The sequence below is a fragment of the Corylus avellana genome, chromosome 3 (assembly GCF_965113065.1).
Source record: "Corylus avellana chromosome 3, dhCorAvel1.hap1.2, whole genome shotgun sequence".
Taxonomy (NCBI): Eukaryota; Viridiplantae; Streptophyta; class Magnoliopsida; order Fagales; family Betulaceae; genus Corylus; species Corylus avellana.
Window position 1 is genome coordinate 6,179,588 of NC_142492.1, and position 12,143 is coordinate 6,191,730.

General features: G+C 37.1%; 1 protein-coding gene across 1 annotated transcript; it reads left to right on the forward strand.

Annotated features, from left to right (window-relative positions):
* Positions 1-234: 234 nt before the first annotated feature.
* Positions 235-1,930, forward strand: LOC132176298 (pathogen-related protein-like). Its single transcript, XM_059588465.2, has 4 exons — positions 235-387; positions 467-599; positions 1,208-1,506; positions 1,657-1,930. The coding sequence occupies exons 1-4, from the start codon at positions 235-237 to the stop codon at positions 1,825-1,827; spliced, it is 756 nt and encodes a 251-aa protein (XP_059444448.2). The 3' UTR covers positions 1,828-1,930.
* The last annotated feature ends 10,213 nt before the right edge of the window (positions 1,931-12,143 follow it).

Consider the following 12,143-nt stretch of genomic DNA (forward strand, 5'->3'; position numbering starts at 1 on the left):
AAAAATATAGGTTTTATATGTACGTTCACTTTTAGAAACTGATTTATAAGAAATTTCCTAAAAGTCAGTTTGAAAAAAATTTGTGTAGGTTACTATGAATGATGGCTTTGCTATGTATGTAGTGACTATTCAAAGAAGGGACTTTGAGAATTGATTAATATTAACAAGCCACCTTCTTCTATAAAACCTCTTCAATTTCCTTTGTTATTACAAAGAGAAATCTGATTACTTGACATGGCTGCCGAAGAAGCCGCAGCAGCTAAAATAATGGGAAATAAGTATAGGTCTTTCTTATATGGTGAAGAAGAGAAGAGTACTGAGTGGAGACATGGAGGCCCTCCTGCATTTGATGAGGTCGACAAGCTATTTGAAGAAGGCAGGACTAAGGTACACGTGGATGGATGGATGGCCTTCAATCCTCGTCCTTTCTCATCTCCCTCTATTGATTGTTGCTCGCAATTTGCAGGAATGGCCAAAAGGGTCACTGGAAGAAACAGTACAAAATGCTTTGAAGTCATGGGACATGGAGTTCTCACACAAGACCCGCTTGAAGGATTGCAAGACCATTAACCCTGACAAGTTCAAGCTCTTCATTAATGGTAATAAACATCCATCAGTACTTTTAAATCAAAATTAACCTCCTCGATTGAGTTCTTCTAATCCTTTATCTATTTCATCAAGGCGACCCTTTGTTTGTGACAAACAAAAGGCGCCTCTAATGATCATTAGCGTCAGACTTTTAACGTCCACCACTTTAGCATTGACTCGTCGCCACTATTTATCAATAGCGGTGACTATAGCGCTTTTAGCGGCGACATTTTGTCGTGCTAATGAGCCTATTTTTTGTAGTGTTTTAAAGGTGTATAAATCTTCCATAGATGAGGAAACAACTCTATACATGTGATGGAAGGATGCAAACTTCTTGTGCAATTTCAACCATGTCATTTTATGACAAAAGTATCTGCATGAATTATATATATATGCCATATCTTTCATATGTAACATAATTGATTTTCCTTGATTTAGGGGTGGTTATTTGTGTTCGTCTGTCGGGTTTCAATTATGTCAAAATTTGGATAAAAAACTATATATGTCAACTTTAACCTAACTTATTTAATTAAAAGGGTAAGACTCTTTCTTTTTTGCATGTACATGTGTGCATGCCACCGGCTGTGACGTTAAAACTAATACATGAATTGTGGGACAGGAAGAGAGGGATTAACTGGGGAAGAAATTCTTAGGCTTGGGACCTACAATGCCTTATTGAAGAACTCTCTGCCAAAGGAGTTCCAGTACTACAAACCAGAAGAAGAGACATTTGAATCATCTCATAAAGCTTTTCGATCGACTTTTCCTCGTGGGTTTGCATGGGAAGTGCTTGCTGTTTACACTGGACCTCCTGAAATTGTTTTCAAGTTCAGGCACTGGGGTTTCTCTGAGGGACCCTTTAAAGGACATGCTCCCACCGGAGAGATGGTTCAATTTTCTGGATTGGCTACTCTCAAGGTAATTATAATATATTCACATTTTGAAATTTTATGTTTTAAGAGTTTACAAAAAGTTGTTATAATGAATTAATTTATATTATAATAACTTGGTTGCTTGCAAGTCTTGAACAAAAATCATGCGCTCTTGACTATATGCATCCCTTGGTAGGTTGACGAATCTCTGAGGGCAGAAGAGGTGGAGCTCTACTACGATCCGGCTGAGCTATTTGGAGGCCTTCTAAAGGGACCACCCATCTCTGAGTCCCACATCGACCACGAAGCTAATAAAAGCTCAGGCGCTAGTACTCATGGCTGCCCATTCTCCAGACAAATAGTTTAAAAGGATATTTATTCCTTTTACCCGCCAACTAAAATACTCCTAATTAATATCCTCAATTCTCTTCTCGTCAAGGGTTTTGTATTATGGCAAGCTCATCTTTTGTTCCCTGATATGCAACTCTCCATAAGTACTTCTGAATGTAGAGATAATATCATTATGTATTTATGTCACTACAAAAAGAAGCTAAATAATATTCAATAAGGACCAGAGTTAGTACTGTCAGATTAATGGAGATAACCTATGCTTTCTTCAACAATGAAATGTTGCGAGATATCGTTTAGAATACATGAAGCAATTAAAAAAAAAAAAAAAAAAAAACTATTTTTGGGCATAATGATATTAATTCCACCAAAAGTAGAAAGAATAGTATTAGGCATAAAAGAAAAACGGAATGATGTAGCCAAAATCTCTCTCTTCTAGAAAGAGACTCTCTACCTACTCTCTAAGAGTAAGGCTAACAACCTCCTAGTGAGGTTCTCTGCCACCTCTGGTGGCTTCGCCAAGGGAGGAGGAATGGTGTACGTTCTTTCCTTTCCTCCTCCCTTCCTCCCCTTCCCCTCCTCTGTTTGTTCTCCTCTTATCGTTCTTTTTTGTTTTTTCTCCAAAAACACCTTTAGCTGCTCCCTCTCCCAACCTCCACGCCTTGCTCCGCCGTCGATCCTTCACCATTGGTCATTTGGAGCCAAGTTTGGTTGTGGTTTGTAGATCTGGTTCTTTCCAAGCCCAATCTATGGATTTCGGTCACTCCCAACTTCAAATGCGCTGCCCTACCTTGTTCCTTGGGCCCTCCGCTTCATGGTGCACTGCCACAATCTTCCGTCTGACATCCATGCGCTGGCACGTGGAGCCAACGCGCCGTTCACGTGGATCTTACTCGTAGACGCGTGTCATGCACGTGCTTGCAAGGGGACTGCTCTCCTCTTTCTGTGGCTTCTCGGTGCTCCCCACTGCCGCCTCCCTCCACCTACTGGTGTTTTGTGGTTTTCTATTTTTCTGCTTTGTATTTCTTGTGTTGTTTTTACTTTACTTTCCTTGTATTTCTGTGTTGTTTTGTGGGTTATTTGGGCTTTTGTCTCCCTAATCTATTGTTGTGTTTTATTTTTGAGACTTTTGTGTCAAAATTTAGGGGTGTTCTCTCCTCTCCAACGGCTCCTGATGGAAATGCAATGCCTCTTCAAGCTGGTCAACTTCTTGGCCAGCTTCTACAAACACCCTTTGTGGTGCCCCTTCTTGATTTTTCAACTAAGATTCAGAGGACCAGAACATTTTTTGGCCCATTTCTTATTATTTGCTTGTATCAACTACAGTGTATTTTTATTTTGGGACTGTTGTTGGGAGCTCACCCTTATTTTGAATTTTAGAATCGCCCACTCTTTCTTCCTTTTAGATCAGGAGTGGAAAAGATTCTCCATGTAATCTATTTCCTTAATTGATTTTTTTTTTTTTAAAAAAAAAAGAATGATAGAGACACAACTTAGAGACACAATTTTGGTTCAACTTTTCTCTTATATAGTCATTTAAAAAAAAAATTATAAAGTAATAACAATATCCTATGTGGTCCTATTTTTATTTGGCACTTTTTTTTTTTAATTAAAAAAATGGTCATTATTATGAAGAAAAAGACCATTTTATTTTATATAAAAAAAAAACAAATAAAAATAGGACAGGATGTTATTATTTCATAAATTTTTTTTATTTTTTATTTAAAAAAAAAAAAATTACCACGAGAAAAGTTGAGTCAGAGTATATCTTTAAGTTATATCTCTATCATTTCTCAAAAAGGAAAACCCCACTTTGTTGAGATTCAATTTTGGGGTCTACACTGCGGGCGGCATTCGTCTACAAATTCAGTGCAGAACTGATCATCGGGTTTGAGCCATAGAGCTTGGATTTGATGGCAAAAATAGTGGGAACAAATTCAAACGAGTGAAGCAAACCAAACAAAAAGTTAATAAGAAGCAGAATTTCTTATTCAATCTTCCATTCATGGAAAGGTTATTTTGATATTCAAACCAAAGAGCGCCTGTAGTTCTCCACGCGCTCACACGCGCTAGTGCTTGTTTCAACGCCTCTCATTCACGTGCCTGCCCCGTGCTCCCGCGGATTGGGAGAATCGATCTGAAACTCGACCCAGCGGGTCCCAAGCCGCTTCAGCTTCGCTGGGTTTCATAACCAACCAACCCAAGAGGTATTCGAACTGGTCCATATGGCTTAGGCCCATTAAGCCCTGCCCGTCAACTTGACATTGTGGGTTAGACCCCGGTTCCTACTCCCAGTTCAGCCGACCAAGCCAACCGGGTCAAATCAACACGGTTATAAAAAAAAAAAAATAATCGGGTGCAATCCAAATCAACCATGTAGGCCATCCATACCTGGCCCATTCAATTCAAGACTCAACGTCAACCCACAATAGCCAATTCCAAACAAGTCCATTTCAACAGCCCGAGTTATACAGCCCATGCAGCTGCCACCTGCTGGCACCACCGGCCACCACTTCAGCGACTTCTTCGGCAAATCAAAATATATATAATCAAAAAATATATATATATAGACAGAAATTTCCTCTAAGGGTGTGTTTGGGAGTGCGTTTTTAAAAAAATAATCTGCAATTTTAAACCAAATCGCAATTTTAGGGTGTTTGGGATTGCGATTTTAAAAACGCAAAAAAATCTGCGATTTCCATAAGCTGATTAGAGGGTGCTTATTTGAAAAAGTGCGAATTTAAAACAAAATCACGATTTCTATTAAAAAGATATTTGGCGCAATAGTTACCTTTTTTAGAACGGGAATGAAAAAAATACCAAGAATACCCACCTAAATATATTAAAACCCTTATTTTCTCTTCTTTCTTTTTTTCTTCATCCTCTCTATCTTGTTCATCCTTATTGGTAATTTTGTCATGAAACTGCAATTATATGCTAATGTTATCCAAACACTCAATTGATAAAAAAAATTACTTTTTAGTATGTTTTACCAAACGTCTGTGCGATTTTAAAAAGTAGCGATTTTAAAAACACAATTTTTAAAAATGTAATTTTTAAAATCGCAATTATTGAAATCGCACTCCCAAACGGGCCCTAAACCCGTCTAGAAGAAATATCCTCCAACATATTCAAAATCGTGTCAAGTGTCAATAAACATTTAAAACGCACATTAAATTCTTAAGGTCATTAATAGCAGTTTACTAACTTAAACTAACGTTTTAAATGTTTATGACAAAGTTTTCTTTCAAACTGAGTTGAACGAATTTCCTTCAACCTAGTTTATAAAAGTGACATGTATTCATTTTTTTAATAACATGTGAGATGCACATGAGTTTTTAATAAAAATTATTACAACTTTATCCCTACTATTAAAAAAACATGTGCATCTTACATGTTCATGGACACGTGTCACTTTTATAAACTAGGTTGAAAGAAATTTGTCCAACCCAGTTTGGAGAAAAACTTTGTCCAAATGTTTATTGACACTTTACACTATTTTAAATGGGTTGGAGGATATTTCCTCCAGATCGGTTTGGAGAAAATTTCTGCCATATATATATATATTGAATTGAATTATTATTGTTTGCCTTTGGATCGCAACGTGCCAATGTCTTCTTCAAGACATTAATGTTGATAAATGTAATAGTCAAATAATTGATCAAGTTGTAGATTTAGATTATGAGGAGCTTACCCATTCAACGGAACTAAATTAACTATTATATAGTTAATAGTTATATATAGTTAATTTAGTTCCGTTGAATGGGTAAGCTCCTCATAATCTAAATCTACAACTTGATCAATTATTTGACTATTACATTTATCAACATTAATGTCTTGAAGAAGACGTTGGCACGTTGCATCCAAAGGCAAACAATAATAATTCAATTCAATATATATATATATATATATATATATATATATATTGAATTGAATTATTATTGTTTGCCTTTGGATGCAACGTGCCAACGTCTTCTTCAAGACATTAATGTTGATAAATGTAATAGTCAAATAATTGATCAAGTTGTAGATTTAGATTATGAGGAGCTTTTGTTTGTAATAACGCTCTGGCCCTTCAATCTGCCTGCTTGGATGTGAATTGAACTTTGATCCAGATATTTGGGTCGTGGATATGATTTTTAGTCTAGACCTTCGAGTTGTGGACGTGAACTTCATCCTGACTTTTGGGTCGAGGAAGAATTTGTACTACCTATGCATTGGATTAGGTAAGCTCCTCATAATCTAAATCTACAACTTGATCAATTATTTGACTATTACATTTATATATATATATATATATATATATATATATTGAATTGAATTATTATTGTTTGCCTTTGGATGCAACGTGCCAACGTCTTCTTCAAGACATTAATGTTGATAAATGTAATAGTCAAATAATTGATCAAGTTGTAGCTTTAGATTATGAGGAGCTTTTGTTTGTAATAATGCTCTGAGCCTCTGGCCCTTCGATCTGCCTGCTTGGATGTGAATTGAACTTTGATCCAGATATTTGGGTCGTGGATGTGATTTTTAGTCTAAACCTTCGAGTTGTGGACGTGAACTTCATCCTGACTTTTGGGTCGAGGAAGAATTTGTGCTACCTATGCATTGGATTGCGTCTGTCTTGTGCAGATCTGTTATTTCAACCCAAAACTAGTCATACGTTAGCGGAGGTTTTAGGTGATGTTATATCCTTATAGCTTCGGCTATAATTTACATTTTTAGGGCTTTGTACTCCTATGATGTAAGAGCTTTATACTCATGATTATTATTAATGAAATTTGAATGTATTTCTTTAAAAAAAAAAAAAAAAAAAAGAAGAAGATTATGAGGAGCTTACCCATTCAACGGAACTAAATTAACTATATATATATATATATATATATATATGGTACTAGTGGACCAAAATAATGAAACAATAATTGATATGACCAACTAATATACATGCTTAACTAGTGACGGCGGCAAATCAAATATATAGGATATAGCTGAGAATTGAAAATGTATTTAGTTATTCATAAGGAAAAAAAAAAAAGTATTTAGTTAAATGTTGGACGCAACTTTCAGAATGTCATGAATGACGGAATGAGAAATTCTTATTGAGGGTTATAAATATGAATGGGAAATATATTAAAATAGATGAGTCAAGAATGTATGAATGTGAAATATATTAAGATTAGGGGTTAAATTAATATGTAAAAAAAAAAAAAACTTAAATATATTTCTGACTTTTAAACTCTGTTGATATTTTTAACTATAATGCACTTTGTGCATTAATTTTTCTTTTGAAAAAGTCAATTATTGAGTTTGGCTTTTTCTTCGTCTATAAATAAATTTACATAAGTAAATAAGGGTCTTTAAGAAAGAAAGAAGGAGATATGCACAAATTAGCAATGAACAGACTCACATGAGGAGCGCGCAATACAATATAATAGCTTTCATGTGTCAAATTCTCCAATTGGTTGTTTCAACTTTTAAGAGCATCTCCATTGAACTTTTCATTTTTGACCTTTTCGCTAAACTTTAACGAAATTCACACAAAAAAAAAAGTCATTCATCAAATTCTTTACCCAAAATTAAATTTAATATACGTCGGTCATCCTCTCTAAATACAAAGACAACAAAAGCAAAATTCATTTATTTTTTAATATATATATATATATATATATATATATATATATATTTTTGTTATTGACGTCAAGTTAAAGTTGTTCCCCTTCCCCTAACTTTTCATTTCCTCCTGAAGTTTCGTCCCGCCCTTTCATTTTACTTTCTTCTCCTTCCATATTACTTTTTCATCGCACGACTACATGTGCACCTCTCCATTTTTAAGAAAATAGGAAGGAACTGGTTCCTTATTTTATAAGAGAAGAATGGTTTTTTTTTTTTTTTTTTTTTTTTTTTTTTTTTGGACCATTCTACCCTAATAGAAAGGAGGATCATTCTCCATAAAATTTAATGCTCATCACTTATGCACAGCTACGAGCATTCACGTTGAAAATTCAAGGAACATGATCATATTCAGTCCATTATGAACTAGAGAATATTCAGTTTATGGTTATAATTTCTTCTCTAAAATCTTATGGCTACAAATAGGACACATATCCACTAATAAAATATTATTCTAAATTAAAAAATAAATTAATAAAAAATAAGAAAAAACAAGGAGGTGGCTGGCCACCATAGGGGGTGGTCGGCCACCCCCATTTTGGGTAGGGGTGGCTTGAGCCACCCCCAATGGCTGGCCAGGGGGTGGCCGAACCACCCCCATAGTTTCATTTGTGGCCATAGGATTTCTGAGAAGAAATCATAGTCATGAACTGGATATTCTCCAGTGCATTATGGACTAGAGAGGATCCTGTTTCAAAATTCAAAGGATTGAAATTTCCTCCAAATTGGTTTGGAGAAAATTTCTTTCAACCTAGTCTAATAAGTGTCAAGTGTCAAGTGTCATCTATCACATGTTTTCTTTTTAATATTTTAATAGTCATTTATTCTCATCATATATATTCATATATATAAAAGCCGAATCATTCTTTAGAGGTAGTCTAGAATTGCGACATATGTCGTGAACCTTTTTTTTTTTAAGCCTGAACCGGTTCTCTAAGGCATAATTTTTTAACAGGTTATTAATTAGAGTAATTAATTGCATTAATTATATTTCAAGAGTTTTCCATATATAAATTAAATATTATTAATGTTGGAATCAATAAGGAAACAAATCACTCACAGAAGTGCCTTAATATTGCGACATGTGGCATGAACCCTTTTTATTTTAATGCTAAACTGGTTTTTAAAGACATAATTTGTGAACCGGTTTTTTAAGAGTGAAGCGGTTCTTACTTAAAAAATCAGTCATTAAATTAGTGTAATTAATGACATTTAATTATATTTCAAGAATTTTCCATATATAAATTATTTAATAAATTAAATATTATCAATGTCCAAATCAAATAAGGAAACAAATAATACAAATCAAATCATGTCATATATCATATATAATAGCCAAAGCCATCTTTTGAAGTGCATTCAAATCGCAACATGTGGCGTAAACCAATTTTTTTTAAAGACTAAACCGATTTTTTAACTCATTATTTTAAAAAGTGAATAGTTAAAAATTGAACGGTTCATATTTTTGTTCTCTCTCTATCTCTCTTTTTTTCCTCTCTCTCAACGTCTCTCTCTCTCTCTCTCTCTCTCTCTTTTTCTCTCCAAGTTATTCACTCTCATTCCACATCTCTATCTCTTGAACCGGTTCATATATATATCTCGCTCTCTCTCTCTCTTTCCTTTTTTTTCCTCTCTCTCCACGTCTCTCTCTCTCTCTCTCTCTCTCTCTCTTTTTTCTCCAAGTCTTTCACGCTCATTCAACATCTCTCTCTCTCTTAATTTCAAAAAAAAAAAAAAAAAAACATCTCTCTCCCTCCACTCTCTAACATTAATATCTCTCATCTTTTTTCTCTCCATCTCCATCTTTCTCTTTCTCCTCTTTTTATTTTAATGCTAAACTGGTTTTTTTTTTTTGGTAACAGTCGCTTATCTTATTTCAATCTCAAACAAAACAGTCACAGCATGTTCCGAGCAATAAGCTCCGGATCACAATGTTCTCGAATACAAGTAGGAAAATCAGAAGTCCACACGCTATCCATGGGCTGCGCCGTTGCCATCTGTGCCAACATATGAGCTTCCTGGTTTGTGTCTCGTGGAATATATTCCAGCTTCCACTGTGTGAATACCGCCAGAGCCGTGCGTAGATCATCTATAAGGTGTCCTCGCCTGCTCCAATCTGGTTCATTAGAGTGCACAGCTTCAACAATCACCTTGGCATCCCCTTGTAGATGAATTTTCAGGCAGCCCTTCTGACGTGCAAACTCGATCGCCATGAGAGCCCCTGATGCCTCAGCTGCATCTGGTTCCAACAACCCAACCCGGGTGAGGCTCTTTGCTGCCAGCAACTCTCCCTTGTGATTCCGAATGATAGCTCCATAACCTACAGTCCCCGTTCGAATGCCCACGGCAGTATCCCAAGTCACGTGAAACCAGCCAGTTTGAAGAGGCCATTGCGAACCCAAGACGTGCTGTGGTTCTAGTTGCCCAACTCGGGGATCCCTAGTCATGGCTTGTTGGAATTCCTGTATGGTAGCATTTACTTGTCTGATGATGGTATCCGGATGAGAGAAAACTCCTTCATGCAAGAAAGCATTACGTCTTAGCCAAATTCTTCGAGCAGTAACCACAAATTTTTGGAACTCCTCCTGGTCACACTTATCCATCATCCCCTCTGCAACTTGTAAAAATGCTGGGCCATCAAAATTACTTTTTTGAAAGATAATACATCCCCCACTCCACACATCCTGCGCAGACGGACATTTCCAAATAATATGGAAGGCAGTTTCCGCTTTAAGGCCACAGAGAGGGCAGCTCGGGTCAGTGATCACCTTTCGGCGAAATAAAGCATCCCTCGTAGGTAAGATATCATGACATGCCCTCCAAAACCACATCTTCTCTACTGGTGGGAGCTGTAACTTCCAAATGTTTTTCCATATCTTGCTGTGTCCCGTCTTAGAAGAACACTCAGCCAGCTGCTTGTCTTCCCAGTCCTTTTGTATATAATAAGCACTCTTAACAGAAAATACACCCTTTTGTGTGCCCCTCCAGATTTCCTTGTCTTTCTGGTTTGTTGTACTGATGGGAAGCGCCTGTATCAAACTGCATTCCTCTTCTGAAAAGAGCTGCCCCAGCAGATTGTGTTTCCACGTATGCCCATCCTCATCAATTAATTGGCTCACAGTGGCTGTCCGCTCAAGCAAAACTGGGTAAGATTGCACTCTATATGTTGACGGGTTGGGGATCCAACGATCTTCCCATATACGCACTGATTTTCCGTCCCCAATCCTCCAAACTAATCCCTCCCGAATGAGTGCACATGCGCTTTGAATGCTTCGCCATGCGTATGAAGGTTTCTTTCGTAATGAGGCCTCAAGTATCGTGCAATCCGGATGGTATTTGGCTTTCATTATTTGGGCTACTAAACAGTCCGGCATTGTCCACATCCTCCAAACTTGCTTGGCTAAGAGTGCTTTGTTAAAACATGCTAGATCCCGGAAACCCAATCCGCCCCTTGTTTTAGAAAACCCCATCCGACTCCAACTCATCCAAGCAATTTTTTTGTCCCTCTCTTTATGTCCCCACCAAAATCTTGTCATAAGCGAATTTATTTCCGAACATAAAGACTTTGGGAGAAGGAATACGCTCATACTGTATGAGGGCATGGCTTGGATAACAGCCTTCAATAATATTTCTTTGCCAGCTTGGGAGAGAAATCGTATTTTCCAATCTTGGAGTTTTTTCCGCACCCTCTCCGTTAAGCTTCTAAAAGCTTTCATTCTCGATCGACCCACCAAGGCCGGTAGACCCAGATATTTGTCATACCTAGTTGTGGTGGGAATTCCTGCAAACTCAACTATCATCTCCTTCTCACCCATTGGAGTATTTCTACTGAAAAAGATGGAGGTTTTGTTGCTGTTCATTTTCTGCCCCGATGCCTCCTCATAATTTTTCAAAATTGCCGTCAAATTACTCCATTGTGCAATAGTAGTCCTGCAAAATAACAAACTGTCATCGGCAAAAAATAGGTGGCTAATCTTAGGGCCCCTTTTAGAGGTGGGCACCCCAGATAACAACCCAATCCTATTTGCCGCAGTCACCATAGAGCTCAAAACCTCTGCACAGAGAAGAAACAGATAAGGAGAAATAGGGTCTCCTTGCCTGATTCCCCTCGTAGGAGTGATATGGCCACAGGGTTCCCCATTTATCAAAACTGCAAATTGGGCCGAAGAGACACACATCATCACCAATTGAATCCACCTCTCCCCAAAACCCATTCTCCGCATCACCGCCTCCAAAAATCTCCATTCCACCCGATCATAGGCCTTACTCATGTCCAACTTAACTGCCATAAAACCCTTTTTGCCCCACATTCCAGAATGCATGGTGTGGAGGGTTTCATAGGCCGCTAAGATGTTATCTGTAATCAATCTCCCTGGAATAAAGGCACTCTGGGTCGGGGAAATAATATATGGGAGCACCTTCTTGAGCCTATTAGCTAACACCTTAGAGACTAATTTATATAACACATTACATAGGCTTATAGGCCGGAATTCAGTCACACATGTCGGATTTAGTGACTTTGGGATAAGAGCAATATGCGTCAAATTTAAATTATTTGGCATAATTCCAGAATTTAAGATAGCAAGTATACCTTTACAGACGTCCTCCTTCATAATGGCCCAGTTTTGTTGAAAGAAACCCGCAGTCATCCCATTCGGTCCA

Excerpts from the sequence above, each read along its gene's own strand:
- LOC132176298 (XM_059588465.2), top strand. The coding sequence starts at position 235 with ATGGCTGCCGAAGAAGCCGCAGCAGCTAAAATAATGGGAAATAAGTAT. Across the intron at positions 600-1,207 it reads GTTCAAGCTCTTCATTAATG|GAAGAGAGGGATTAACTGGG; the intron begins GTAATAAACATC and ends ATTGTGGGACAG. Across the intron at positions 1,507-1,656 it reads CTGGATTGGCTACTCTCAAG|GTTGACGAATCTCTGAGGGC; the intron begins GTAATTATAATA and ends ATCCCTTGGTAG.